Source organism: Musa acuminata, chromosome BXJ1-1 (assembly GCF_036884655.1).
Source record: "Musa acuminata AAA Group cultivar baxijiao chromosome BXJ1-1, Cavendish_Baxijiao_AAA, whole genome shotgun sequence".
Classification (NCBI taxonomy): domain Eukaryota; kingdom Viridiplantae; phylum Streptophyta; class Magnoliopsida; order Zingiberales; family Musaceae; genus Musa; species Musa acuminata.
Window position 1 is genome coordinate 1,643,354 of NC_088327.1, and position 12,914 is coordinate 1,656,267.

The 12,914-nt window shown below is 41.6% G+C and overlaps 3 protein-coding genes across 5 annotated transcripts; 1 reads left to right on the forward strand and 2 right to left on the reverse strand.

The window, feature by feature from the left end:
- Nucleotides 1-1,141: 1,141 nt before the first annotated feature.
- On the reverse strand, nucleotides 1,142-5,783 carry LOC135594150 (uncharacterized). Its single transcript, XM_065084581.1, has 6 exons — nucleotides 5,425-5,783; nucleotides 2,991-3,649; nucleotides 2,686-2,878; nucleotides 2,159-2,223; nucleotides 1,868-2,078; nucleotides 1,142-1,771 (listed from the first exon to the last, which is right to left on the reverse strand). Exons 1-6 carry the CDS (start codon nucleotides 5,593-5,595, stop codon nucleotides 1,433-1,435), a joined length of 1,638 nt encoding a protein of 545 aa, XP_064940653.1. The 5' UTR covers nucleotides 5,596-5,783; the 3' UTR covers nucleotides 1,142-1,432.
- Nucleotides 5,784-6,060: 277 nt separating this feature from the next.
- On the reverse strand, nucleotides 6,061-9,203 carry LOC135594218 (uncharacterized). The gene is made up of 6 exons (XM_065084644.1): nucleotides 8,804-9,203; nucleotides 7,306-7,877; nucleotides 7,043-7,235; nucleotides 6,905-6,969; nucleotides 6,619-6,829; nucleotides 6,061-6,542 (listed from the first exon to the last, which is right to left on the reverse strand). Exons 1-6 carry the CDS (start codon nucleotides 8,954-8,956, stop codon nucleotides 6,174-6,176), a joined length of 1,563 nt encoding a protein of 520 aa, XP_064940716.1. The 5' UTR covers nucleotides 8,957-9,203; the 3' UTR covers nucleotides 6,061-6,173.
- Nucleotides 9,204-10,315: 1,112 nt separating this feature from the next.
- On the forward strand, nucleotides 10,316-12,426 carry LOC135594290 (probable ascorbate-specific transmembrane electron transporter 1). 3 transcript variants are annotated; one of them, XM_065084706.1, is made up of 5 exons: nucleotides 10,316-10,856; nucleotides 11,047-11,095; nucleotides 11,171-11,370; nucleotides 11,441-11,616; nucleotides 12,132-12,426. In XM_065084706.1, the coding sequence occupies exons 1-5, from the start codon at nucleotides 10,707-10,709 to the stop codon at nucleotides 12,277-12,279; spliced, it is 723 nt and encodes a 240-aa protein (XP_064940778.1). In that variant the 5' UTR covers nucleotides 10,316-10,706; the 3' UTR covers nucleotides 12,280-12,426. The 3 variants fall into 3 exon arrangements, with proteins under 3 accessions (XP_064940778.1, XP_064940823.1, XP_064940869.1); XM_065084797.1 differs by having other exon boundaries at nucleotides 10,324-10,856; nucleotides 12,137-12,426; XM_065084751.1 differs by lacking the exon at nucleotides 12,132-12,426 and having other exon boundaries at nucleotides 10,321-10,856; nucleotides 11,441-11,911.
- Nucleotides 12,427-12,914: the final 488 nt, after the last annotated feature.

The following is a 12,914-nucleotide window of genomic DNA, read 5'->3' on the forward strand; positions in this document are numbered from 1 at the left end:
CAACAGAATCGGATGAAGAAGCAAGTATCCTTACCTTCCGGGCAGAACGGCTTCGACTGGAATCGCGACTGGATGTGGAGCTGTTGGATGGGTTCCCACGGTCTCAAATCCCTAACAGAGGAGGAGGAGGAGGAGGAGGAGGGAAGGACGGAGCGGGAAAGAATGGAGGTGAGGAAGAGTGGTATGTCCTTTTAGTTGGGCGCGTCACGTAGACATGCATTGTATTTAACGGCGCAGAACAGCAAATCAAATCAAATCAAATCAAATCAAGATTGAATTAATAAATGGAACGGTCTAATTTCTTATTTGGGGTCGTTTCGGCAGAAAAACTTGGATTACTCGCCTCGTTGCCCTGAAGGCCAATGCTCCGATGGTGGGTCCCCAGAGGACTTCTGAGCTGTTCACAGTCGTCACGCGGGTGGAAAATTCGGGTGCTCGATGGGATGGGGGAACGAGTGCGTCTCTGATAGGAAAGTAAATAATGTTGACGTGGATTACCGTGACACCGTGGAATTGATGTTGTGATAATTTTCAAACCTATAAACATTTTTTTATTTAAATATTTACTTTATTTAGGTTCAAAGTCCGAACTTTGAATCCGAGACTTATCATTTTTACTATGATGTGCTAATTAATTTAGATGTCTTAACAAACACAAATATGAAAACTTTAGTCTGATTTATTATTAGAACCTCATCTTTTAATTTCTTAAGATATCAACTATTATTACGTTATTTTAAATATTCATCCTTTCAAACTTATATTCTTACAATATCTTTTATATTATATTTATATATATAGATTAACAATGATTAGAATTAATTAGTAAAATTTAAAATATATTTAAATCTCTAAAATGATTCTAATAATTTACAATAATAACAATTTCGAATTTCAATTAAATATTAGACAACAGTTAACTAATGGAGATTAACCACAATAGTATATATTACTTATTCAATTTTAAAAAAAATTCTGCCTTAGAGTATTTTGCGGAAGAACATTTATTTGAAAGAAATAGATACGTCAATTATTTGGACTCAGACTACATGCCAGTTTTATAGTCATTGTGAAAAACATAATATACTTAGCTAAATTAAAACCTGACCTGGCAAGATGCTACATGGGAATGATAGAATAGTTGCAATACAAAGCCAATCACATTTACTGCACTACAAGAATCAGAAAAGAATACAGTAAATGTTCATGTTCTTTAACAAGAAAATATATCCTTAGGGCTTCTGAAGATCTCGTGGCATTAATTATGCATTCATATAGTTCTCCATTTCTCATAATTCTCGAGCATTTGACATCTTATAGAGAAAATATCGAGGATGAGGGTGTGAGCTGCGGTCCCCTCAGATCCATTTGCTTCAACAAAAAAACACTCTGTGCTCAAGTTACTAGTCAGTTAGCTTAACCCTAATCATCCTCAAGTGTTTTGCACCCACATCTCCACCTGCTTTACAGCATTAGCCTTGTTCTCATGCAGCTGCTGCAGCTCTTCTGGAGTGAAGGGCGGAGACAATTTGCAAGGTTCAGCATCATGAGTTGATTTCTCCATTGAATCCAACAGGAACTTCTTTACGTCGCCTGGGGCAGGGCAGGCCATGGACTCCAAGCAGAACTCTGTGGCTTTCTCCGGTATTGTAGGCTTGTATCTCAAAAGCTTGGCGTATTCGGTCAGTACATGTAACATGTAGTCATACACAAAATCCATCTTCACTTCTTCTTGAAAGAAGTCACTGCTCGCCTTTCCCATAGTTTGTGCCTGTTAGATTAACAACAATTAGGATCTGCCCATTTTAATTTGTGAGCAAATAGGCATGTAATTGATCAGCCACTTGTGCAAAGACTAAACGTGTACCTCCTGCTGGTGCTCATTGCCCCAGTCCACAGCCAACTTGATCGCTCGACACATATTGTTCTCTGGTATAGGCCAGTAATGACGTCCCGGGATGAGGCCTCTTTGGAAGAACTCGTACCAAGGAGTGTTCACAAATAATGTAGGCGAGTTACATGCCATAATGTACTTCTGGCTCACTGACCATGCAAGACCATCCACATAAATCCTATATCTGTCCATCAAAACCTTTCCCCAGAGTGAGATATGTCGATTAAAGTTTGTTTTTTTAATTATAAAACACAAGTAACTTGCCTGTGACTGCATTGCCTAGCCAGGTTTGAGTGCTGGAAACCTTGCTTTTCCTCTTGTTTCCAATCCTGTAGAGAAGTTGTATTATCAATCAGAACGAAAAAAATGAGATACAAGTAATATGGTGGCACATTTAACGCTGCTAGAACTAACATGTAATCAGTGTTTCCTGCAATAAATTTCCGTTCTGCTCTCTGTGGAGCATGATTTAGGAATCACCTACTCATGAACCGAATGAGAATCCAATTCAAAGAAAGATGCCTGGCACATACGAGCCATCCAGCTGTGACAAAAAGGATGACCATGGCAGCTCCATGACTTAAAACATGGCAAATAGCTAGTAATACTCAGAACAAGTGAAATACACAGGATCGACAATAGAGCTGATGTCATGCATCCTTATCGGTTCAGATGGTTATTGAAATTATAGCCAAGTCTATCAATTAAAGTCTCATGCTGCCAATAAGGGACCTCCATGGGTTTTAAAGTAAGCAAACTTCTTCCCATTGTTAGACCAATTTATGCCATACCTGGGTATAGATCCGAGCATTCCAGTCCTGTTCATTGGTCATGTTGCACTTGAGAAGTTCATGCCTGTTCCGGCCCATCAATGGATTGCCCTTCCAAAAGGCATATGGTTCTCTGTCTGTCCACTTAATCTCTTCATTGGCTTCTTTCATCTCCTTCATCAGTGGCACCCATGGCTTTATATTCGTCTCCGGCCTTCCAATAACCATTACAACCAGTTAGCAGGAAACAGCTTGAAGGGCATCCAATAATGTAAAATCTCAAACAAAAAGAAGCAACAGGACTATTGAATCTGAATATTCACTACCATCCCCAGAAGGACCAGTCAGGGAAAAGAATATCTGATGTCTGGTCATTATTGCAGTAATGGAAAACCGGTGGCAGAGTCGATGACCTGTACTCAGCAGACTTAATAGCTGGCTGGTCCATGCAGTTAAACATGAGATCAAGGTCGGGGACACGCCCAGGATAACGATTAACAAGCTGGAGGATGCCCCAGAGGGTGAATACATTCCTCGCCATGAGATGTCCAAAGTATTCTTCGACATAAACCCGACCATCAAGCACCACCAAACGGAAGGTGGCAAATTTTTTAGCACTCTCAACCGTCTCCTTCGTGATTCCTGTGGACTTCCAATGACGTAAATCCTCATGAATCCATCTGAAATATTCAGGACAGGTAGCGGAGTGTTGGGAAGTGGCGAGGGAGAGAGCAGATGCCAGTGTAGATCTTTGACAGACGGCTGCATTTTGGTTTGGGCAGGATAAGGTAATATGTACTGATTGTGCTTTAGAGGGCTGGGAATTAAGAGACTGTGGATCTACTCCTTGTTCATCTTGTTTATTAGGAGACTTTGGATCTACCCCTTGTTCATTCTGTTTATTAAGAGATTGTGGATCTACTCCTTGTTCACCCTTTGTTTTAAGAGACAGTGAATCAACTCCTTGTTCACTCCAATTAACGGTCTGCAAACCCAAAATATGAATGTTTTTTAGCATTAAAGAAAGGATAGATTGAGTAATACTAAATAGCTAAAAAAGGTACTCTAGTACACCAAAAAAGGAAAAAAAAAAACAAATGTCATTTGCATAGTCATTTTATCCATAGCAGATATGAGTGATTGATACAACAGTCTAGTCAGGCATTATTGTGGGATCTACTATAAGAAAATAAGAATAATAAATGTAAGGCTTTGTCTCAACCACATCAACCATGTAAGGATGGAGAATTTCCAAACATAGAAAGAAAAGTGTTCTCTTAAAAAAATATGTATGAAATTTTGTTTGCTACCAGAGGTAATGCTTTAATATGATTGTTCATGAATTAGAAATAACCATACCTGCATAAACAAACCTGAAATTGTTATCTTAACATTTGCATAGATGTGCCCTTAAATAATACTTTCACGTACTACCTCTTCACATGGTAAAAGAATCTTACAAGAATGGTCACGACTTTTACAAGTCTATAAGGGTCAAGAAAATTCGCATTAAGACCAAAGATAACAGTTGTCTTGTTGTCATTGTTCTCTATTTCTCGTATGCTCATATACTCGATTCAAAACTGCTAGAATTACTTGAACAGTTTCTACCTTTTACAGGATCAGCTCAAAGTTTAAAGGCTAGTTCAAATCAAATAGCAGAAAGTTAATCTGTATTGCTGCCCACATTAAATTTATTGGTCGACCTAGTGCTCTCAGTTGAAATGTGTCCAAGGATCTGAAAAGTGCATAAGGTAATTCTGAGAACTAACATTCATGATTTGTTAATGACTGATTCCATGTGAAGATTTCATTCACTAGGTACATGCTTTGCTCCTCTTCTATTGCCAAGAAGTTCTATATTAACTATTACTATTTTTCATACCCTTGACTGTCTTGGACTCTTCTCTGGAGACATGAAAGAAAAGTCTGATAGGGAAACCATACCAATCATCGGCAACTATGAATGATGGTATGTTCCTAAATACATTGGTTCATCCCATCAGATGCACTGTGATCTAGAGCACATTTGGTCTTTGGAACCTTGGTAACATGTAGCATGTGCTTATTTGGTATATTCTTCTCTTGCAGGTTAAATTAATGCTATAAATATGATGGACTTGGTAAAACAATGTTCACTATATGAGAGATGCCGACATGCTTGCCTTTGTCTACTATCATCAACACATCACTTTAGTTGAAATCGATAGAAGGAGTGTGACAAATAAAATAAGAAAAAGGTTACTATTCAAACATCTTATTATTATCTCTCTTTTTTTTCCAGAAGGAGTCCTAACACTATGTTATATTAACCAAGAAAAATAAAGCTCTACTATAGCATTTGAATATGATTATACTAAAAAAAACTCATTCTCATGTTTTGAACATGATTTGGTAGAAGTGGTCTCAATTTGTGAATATAAAGAAGAAAATGCGAATAGACAAATTGAACTGAAAACTCAATAAATTTTGATCACTATTATGGAATCTACCAAAAGGGTCAGAAAATTGGCTACACCAATTCAATTCAATTTCCTGAAAAATTGGGCTTCAATCCAAGTCCTAAATGTTCCTATAATTGAAGGAAAAGTGTGAATGAACTATGTGCACATAAAACAGTAAGGAGATCCCTTTCTCCAGCCAAAATAGCACAACAAACTGAGGAGATCTACCAGAAAAATCCTTCAAACAGGAACCACAGTTCTTGAATCGAAAACGATACAAAAAGAGGAAGAAGACAAAATCCAAGGTGACGCTTACGGTGCTGTTGGAGATGAAGAAAACGAGAACAAGGAGGGCAACGAAAAGGGCGACGACCAGCTTGATCGGGGAACTCTTCGAGGCCACGCCGCTCCTCCCTTTGCTCTCCGACGACTCGGACCTCACTTGAGATCCGTCCCACAACCTGCCCAATCGTGCCCTCATCGCCATATCGCCGCACAGCTGAATCTATCAGCGGCAGCAGCAGTCAACGAGAGCCTCCGAATCAGCAGAGTCACAGAGTGAGTCCAGGCCTCAATAATTGCATGTGGAGCTGTTCCCGGAGGTCGGCGACATGTCCGATTCCATCATGTCCCTCTCGTGCTCACCACTGCACTGCCCCTTCTCTCCCCCCACTTCCTCGTTTCCCCTCTTCAAGAAGAAAGCTCAGTAGACTTTTCGTCGTTGAAGGTCAACGTGGCGGCCTCCTATTTGGTCACGTCGCTTTGTTCGGTACACCCATCACTAATTCCACAGCGTAGTAGTTCGGTGGGCCCCGCTGCCCGTGTCTTTTGCGACTTCCTCTTTTATGACAGCTGGATCAAAATACCATTGCAGTTTGATGTCATTATATGCTGCTTTGTCATGAGTTAATAACACACACGCACACAAACACTCTCTCTCACAAAAAAGAAATAAAATTAATAATAATTATTAGAGATAAAATGTGATTTTAATACATTAAAAATGATGCAAAGAATAACTCAAAAAGTTACAGCCTTCGTTCCTTTGCTTTGACATTGATCTCATCATGTGCTCTCGTTCCCCTGTTCTTGTTCCCAAGCTTTCTGCTCCCACATCTCCACTTGCTTCACCGCGTTAGCCCTCTTCTCGAGCACCTGGTGGAGCTCCTCTGGAGTGAAAGGTGGAGGCAGAGTGCAGGGCTCCGCATCGTGAGTCCACTTCTCCATTGATTCCAACAGGAAGCTCTTGGTCTTCTCCGAGGCAGGGCAAGCCAATGACTCCATGCAGATCTCGGTGAACCCTTCCGGCACCGTGGGCTTGTACTTCAGAAGCTTGGCGTATTCTGTCAGTGCGTGTAACATGTAGTCGTAGACGTGATCCATCTTCACTTCCTGTTGGAAGAAGTCGCTGCTCGCCTTCCCGATCGCCTGTGCCTGTTAGAGTTTTAAGAGATGTGTCGTGAACTGTGTCGCCGTAGGTTGAATCTTAGTGCGTAGCTAAAATGCTGACCTCCTCTTGGTGAGCGTTGCCCCAGTCGACGGCGAACTTGATGCCTCTGCACTTGTTGTCGGCTGCTATGGGCCAGTAATGGTGGCCGGGCATGAGACCTCGTTGGAAGAACTCGACGAAGCGCGTGTCGACGAACAACGTCGGCGAGTTGCACGCCAAGATGTACTTCTGGCTCACCGACCACGCGAGTCCCTCCACGTACATCCTATACCTGCTCATCAAACCTCTTCCCCATGTCAATCTACGTGCATGCATCGCTGCAGACAGGAGACGGAAGCAGACTTGCCTGTGATAGCATTGCCTGGCCAGGTTTGAGCGGTGATACCCCTGCTTGGCCTCACTGTTCCAATCCTGTGGAAAGGGGACAGTAAGAGTTCATCCGAGGGATTCTGGTTCTCATGTTATAGGCAAATTGAAGATATACCTGGGCGTAGATCCGAGCATTCCAGTCTCGTTCTTTGGTGACATTGCACTTCACAAGGTCTTGCCTGCTGCCGCCCATGAATGGACTGCCCTTCCAGTACGCATATGGCTCTCTCTTCGGCCATTCCACCTCTGCGTTCCCTTCGTTCATCTCCTTCATCAGTGGCACCCATGGCTTTATATTTGTCTCAGGCCTTCCAAAAGATCAATGCATTCGATCAGCTCAAAGCTTACAGAAACGAAGAAAACAGGGACTCAGATTACCAGCCCCAGAAGGACCAGTCGGGGAAGAGAATATCCAGGGTTTGATCGTCCTTGCAGTAATGGAACAGCGGCGGAGGCGGTGCCGACGAGTTGTAGTCGGCAGACTTCACAGACGGCATGTCCATGCAGTTGAATATGAGCTCGAAGTCAGGGACGCGGCCGGGGTACCGGCTGATGAGCTGCAGGATACCCCAGAAGGTGAAGACGTTCCTCGACAGGGAGTGGCCGAAGTACTCCTGGACGTAGACCCGGCCGTCGAGCACCACCATGTGGAAGGTAGCGAACTTGCGCGCGCGCTGGACCATCTCCTTCGTGATGCCGGTGGACTTCCATGGCCGCAGGTCCTCGTGAATCCACCTGAAGTATTCGGGGCAGGTGGGGGACGGTTGGTTGGCGGTGAGGTGCAGGGGAGTAGGCGCCGCCGCGTTGGGAGATCGTTGGCAGACGGCCGACGCTCCTGTATGGTTTGGGCAGCTCAAGGTGATGAGTTTTGGTTGAGGTTTCGATTGAGCTTTCGAGATTTGTGTGTTGAGAGACTGTCGATCTATTCCTTGCTCGCTCCAACCGAAGGTCTGCAATTATAAAACAGATTATAATACAACACTATATATATATATATATATATATATATATATATATATATATATATATATATATATATATATATATATATATATATATGTATTCTTTGATTTTTTCCACTTGCTTTCAAGGTCATGACTTTTTCTCTGAAAGAAAGTCAAAGTGAATAGTCAAACCACCATCATCCATCACCAACTTAGACACATTCACATTCACAATACATTAACTTAGAAATAACAATTAAATTAACTTAGAAACTCCACTCTATTTGGTCTTACGGACAAAAAATATTTAATTATGTAATTATCTATGAGTAATTTTTTATTAACAACAACAATAATAAAACTGTAATAACTCTCAAATAAATGATACAAGTGGGTGGACTTGAGATTAAACAATGCTCATCATGATGAGGGAGACCTTATACTTTTAATTCTTGGATCTTTGGGTTTTGGACATGTTTGGATTCAAAAATTCTCTCAAATCCCCATAATTCAAGGAAAATGATCCTTTTCAATAAAGAAGAAGAAAAAGAAAAAGGTGATATCAATATAAAGATTGGATTTCATGTCTTTTTCCACAGAAAAAGAGAGAGAGAGAGAGAGAGAAATTTGCGCATCAATTTATTAGATAAATGACAAGAAGAAAAGTCAAAATGATGAATCCCCAAAAAAAAAAGTGACCTCCCATTCGTACAATTGAGTTCTTCCAAAATGAAGAAGGAAGAGGGAAAAGAAGGATCCGACATCTAAACCAAAAGTCAAAGACAGAGACTAAATTGCAAGACGATTAAACTTGGGGCAGTGCAAAACCTACGATTATAGCCATCGAATCCATGAAACTCGATCGGTTCTATAAATGCTTTCGAATCCATGGTGTTCTAACACCGAGAACACAGACACAGAACCCCACTTACAGCGCTGTTAGAGATGAAGAAGACGAGGACGACGAGGGCAACGAAGACGGCGATGACCAGTTTGACGGCGTAGGACGTCGAGGCCGGGACGCTCCTCCCTTTGCTTTCCTCTCCATTCCATGACCTGCTCATCTGGGCGTTCATCTTCTTCATATGCTGCAGCCAAATCACGAGGGGCACAGGGACTGCATCACGGAAGTGGTTGGACCTTAAAAACTGGAAGCGGAGTTGCCTCTGGAGGCGGCGAAGATTTCTGATGCATGTTCTTCTCCTGCACTACTTTGCATGTTTAGGTTTTGCACAAGTCCATCTCCAGCCTCCCATTGGGCGATCATTTGTCGTGTTTGGTATCCGACATTATTCTACTATAGAAATAGCTCGGCAGCAGTGATCCCCCCTCCCCTATGAACTGGTCAACACCTAATAAAGTAGAGAAGATGGTGATATTTAATGGGGAAGATGAACTGGGGGCAGTTGGTAGGAATCATGCAAGGTTTGGTTTGACTTGTCAAAGGATCGACATGTTCTAGTTTTATTACCATGAGTCAAAATAATAATAATCCAATTTTCCCATAACAACAATGATCGAAGTTGTGTCCATACTCGTCAATTTCTTATGATCCATTATCATGACTTCAAAGGTTTGATGTCGGAAAAATATAACCCACTATCAATAATAAAATATTTTTTTTTAAATGAAAGAATTAGGTGATTTAATACTTTTTATCCACATCCATAAATTAAATATATATTTTTATTATATAATAATATAAACTTTTAACCTTCCACTCCCTCTCATAAAAATCTGAATAAATTTTTTTAACTGTTCTATATTTATCAATACAAAAATTCTCAAAAACACATAAAATAATTTTTTTAACCTTCCATCATCAAAAGTTTGTGATACATATAATATCCATAAAACAATTAGATCTTAGCCAATGATTCTTGATTATTTAATATAATCGATGTTTTACGGAGAGCTTTACATAATTTAGAGAAAAAAATATTTTTAAATCTTACTTTTGATTCTCACGTACTACTTTGAACTAATTTGACAATCGAAGCAATCATGCATATCATGAGATTTCGATTTAAATTGATCATCGAAGTGATTATATTATGCATGCATCCGACTTTAGTTTTACTCTTAAAAGAATGCTAATCTTATCAAAAATCTGATGGCATGAAATTTTGATAAAAAAAATTTATTTTTTAAAATAATTTATTTTTATTTACTAAATTAGAAAAACATTTATCATACCTAATAATATAAAAAATATATGTAATTTCAACATCACCTAAAAATGAGTGGACCCACAATTGGAATCAAGCTTTTGCTTTCGAACACCAAAACTCCAAATCCCACCACAGACTGCTTCCTCCCTTTGCAGCAATGAGAGGATGCCACGATTGCAATAAAGCCCTATGAAACAACACCCAAGACTCCAAATCCCACAACAGATTGCTTCGTCTTCCACAGTATCTTGCGCTGTCAGCCGTCGTGGGTTGGACAGCGTTATGGCTGGAAGCCAGCCACGCCTGTGTGAAGCCTCGCCGTCCTTGAGCCCGCCACAGGCACCCGAACGGACACGGTCCTCCCACATCCATTGGTTTCTGGATAACGCGGAGGCTCACCGGTACCAGGAACGTGCGGCGCCTGCATCTTCCCGGTTCACTTCAAGGTTTCCGTCAGGCTAAGCGCTCAAGTTCAACTCCAGATGCCCATGGCAGATGTTGATGTGGTGCTCATCTCGATTGGCGTTTGTCAGTTGTGGAGAACAGACTGCTATTTATGCTGCAACCACTGAACTGGCAATGGCCTCATTAGCCTCCTTGTAGTACATGTACTCTCTCTTCTGCAGCAGAGAGAACGACAGAGAGAGGAGCCAAGTAGTGAAAGATGGGAGGGCCGGTGAGGTCGAAATCGAAGGCTTTCATGTGCATAGCGCACCTACTGGCGGCGACGGCGGCCGTGATGGTTCTGGTGTGGTGCATCCACTTTCGTGGTGGCTTGGCCTTTGAGTCTGCCAACAAATCGCTCATCTTTAACGTAACTACGATCTCTTCCTCTTCCTCGTTCGTTCTTTTGCTGTAACTATCAAGCAACCTGTTTCTTTAGATTTAGTGGAAACACGTTTGATCCTCTTGGAGTGTGCTTTCATGAAAGAAGCCCTGTTCTATGTGGATGCCGATGAACAATTCGTGTGAGTGATGCATAGAATTTTCTTGCAATTACGCAGGTGCATCCGGTCCTCATGTTGATCGGCTTCATCATCATGGGCGGTGAAGGTAGAGCAGCTAAAATTCTTCGAAATCACCAGAAATTAACTGGAATTCATGTCTTTATATTTGATTATGTTACAGCTACGATGAGCTACAGAACTCTTCCTTGGAGCAAACGAGTAAAGAAGACTATCCATTTGATCCTTCACGCAATTGCCCTTGTGCTTGGCGTCTTTGGAATCTATTTTGCCTTCAAGTTCCACAACGAAAGTGGAATCGATAACCTCTACAGCTTGCACTCCTGGATGGGGCTTGGGACGATCTGCCTCTATGGCATTCAGGTGATGCATCAGGCTATTGATTCTCTGTTTTGTTTTGTGTTTGTCTGACACAGTGATTTGCTTTCTTTAGTGGATTTTCGGGTTCGTCACCTTCCTCTATCCTGGAGCTTCAGTGTTCCTTAGAACAGCGTATCTTGCATGGCATGTACTGTTTGGCATCTTCGTCTACCTACTGGCGATTGCAACTGCCGAGTTGGGGTTTCTGGAGAAGCTCACCTTCCTTGAGACCTCAGGAATATTACACAGGTACAGTCCGGAAGCTTTCTTGGTCAACTCGACTGCCTTGGTTGTGATTCTGCTAGGAGCCTCTGTGGTGCTCTCTCTCATCGTTCCTTACATAGATTACTCCAATATATATACTGTAGACTGACAGAGCATGTGATGCTTCCGTCCCTTTCTCTCTCTAGGTTTCAGCTTTCTATTGTCTGTAGCATAGCGAGGAACAGAATAATATTTGTTGTATAAAGTAATAGCTACTGTGCTTGGTTGCTGAGATTCATCATATATGAGAACAGGATTGCGATCTGGACTTTGTTCAGTATATCTATCATCAAGCAGTGTGTTGTTGAACAGACATGGATGATAAATCTATTGCTGTAGTTGGGAACATTGTTCATCAAGTCTTTCCCTGAAACAGGCTACATTTTGATCCGTGTCATCAGATTACCACTCAACTTTGCACATCCTGATGCTCAAAAGTTACATCGCATTCACAAAAGGAAATCTCGATCTCTGCTTACTGTAGTTTTATGTCTGCAAAGTGCAGAAAACAGGCAAAGTGTTGACCACAGAGCAGAGCAGGGAAAGTGCCCTCTTTCCACTGACACAACAGAGAGAGAGAGAGAGAGAGATCAGTGGTCGGTGGAGCAGCAGCTGAATAGGAGAAGAAGCTGCTCTGGAGTCCAATAATGGCGATGAAACAAAAGGAAGTCGGAGACATGCTACTGTGCTAAGAGGTGGGATTCGTCAGAGGCCATTCTGAGAGCTTTCTTAAATGAGCTCCCAAAGCAAACTACATCTCTTCTTATAAAACAAGAGAAAGAACAGTTCATTTCAGCCTCCCATTATTCTGTGAAGTTCCAAACTACAATTCACCAAACTGTTCACATCTCCTCCACTAAAACTACAATAACTTGACCTTTAGCAACTTTTCTACTTTAAGTTCTTCTAATTCTAAGAGAGAAAAGAAAAGATAGATCATGAATCCTGCTAATAACTCAACCACAGCAGATCCAACAAACCACATATTCTGACAGTGCATCATTAAAACCAGTTTATGGTATATAAAGGACATCTGGTTAGCAGCATTCCCGAGTGCGACTACGCAGATCTCCGAGCTCTCCTCTTTTCCCCCTCCTCCTCTCTCTTCTGAAACCCAGAGCTGGTCGTCTTCCCCGACCGCTTCATGGCCTCAGATGCTGCTGCAGCCATTTTAGCCCTCCTCCTGCTCATGATATACTCTTCCGATATGTACGCATCCATGGCGACGAGGAAGGAGACAGTGCTGTAGTGCTTATATGGAGCCGAGAAGCGTGGAATCCAGT

Bases quoted from the DNA above. Each gene is read 5' to 3' on its own strand.
- LOC135594150 (XM_065084581.1), bottom strand. From the start codon at position 5,595: ATGGCGATGAGGGCACGATTGGGCAGGTTGTGGGACGGATCTCAAGTG. The intron at 3,650-5,424 runs GTAAGCGTCACC...TTGGGTTTGCAG, and splicing joins TCTTCATCTCCAACAGCACC to ACCGTTAATTGGAGTGAACA. The intron at 2,079-2,158 runs GCAAGTTACTTG...TTTGATGGACAG, and splicing joins GCTAGGCAATGCAGTCACAG to ATATAGGATTTATGTGGATG.
- LOC135594218 (XM_065084644.1), bottom strand. From the start codon at position 8,956: ATGAAGAAGATGAACGCCCAGATGAGCAGGTCATGGAATGGAGAGGAA. The intron at 6,970-7,042 runs GTATATCTTCAA...CCCTTTCCACAG, and splicing joins ATGCTCGGATCTACGCCCAG to GATTGGAACAGTGAGGCCAA. The intron at 6,830-6,904 runs GCAAGTCTGCTT...TTTGATGAGCAG, and splicing joins GCCAGGCAATGCTATCACAG to GTATAGGATGTACGTGGAGG.
- LOC135594290 (XM_065084706.1), top strand. From the start codon at position 10,707: ATGGGAGGGCCGGTGAGGTCGAAATCGAAGGCTTTCATGTGCATAGCG. The intron at 11,096-11,170 runs GTAGAGCAGCTA...ATTATGTTACAG, and splicing joins CATCATCATGGGCGGTGAAG to CTACGATGAGCTACAGAACT. The intron at 11,371-11,440 runs GTGATGCATCAG...TGCTTTCTTTAG, and splicing joins TCTGCCTCTATGGCATTCAG to TGGATTTTCGGGTTCGTCAC.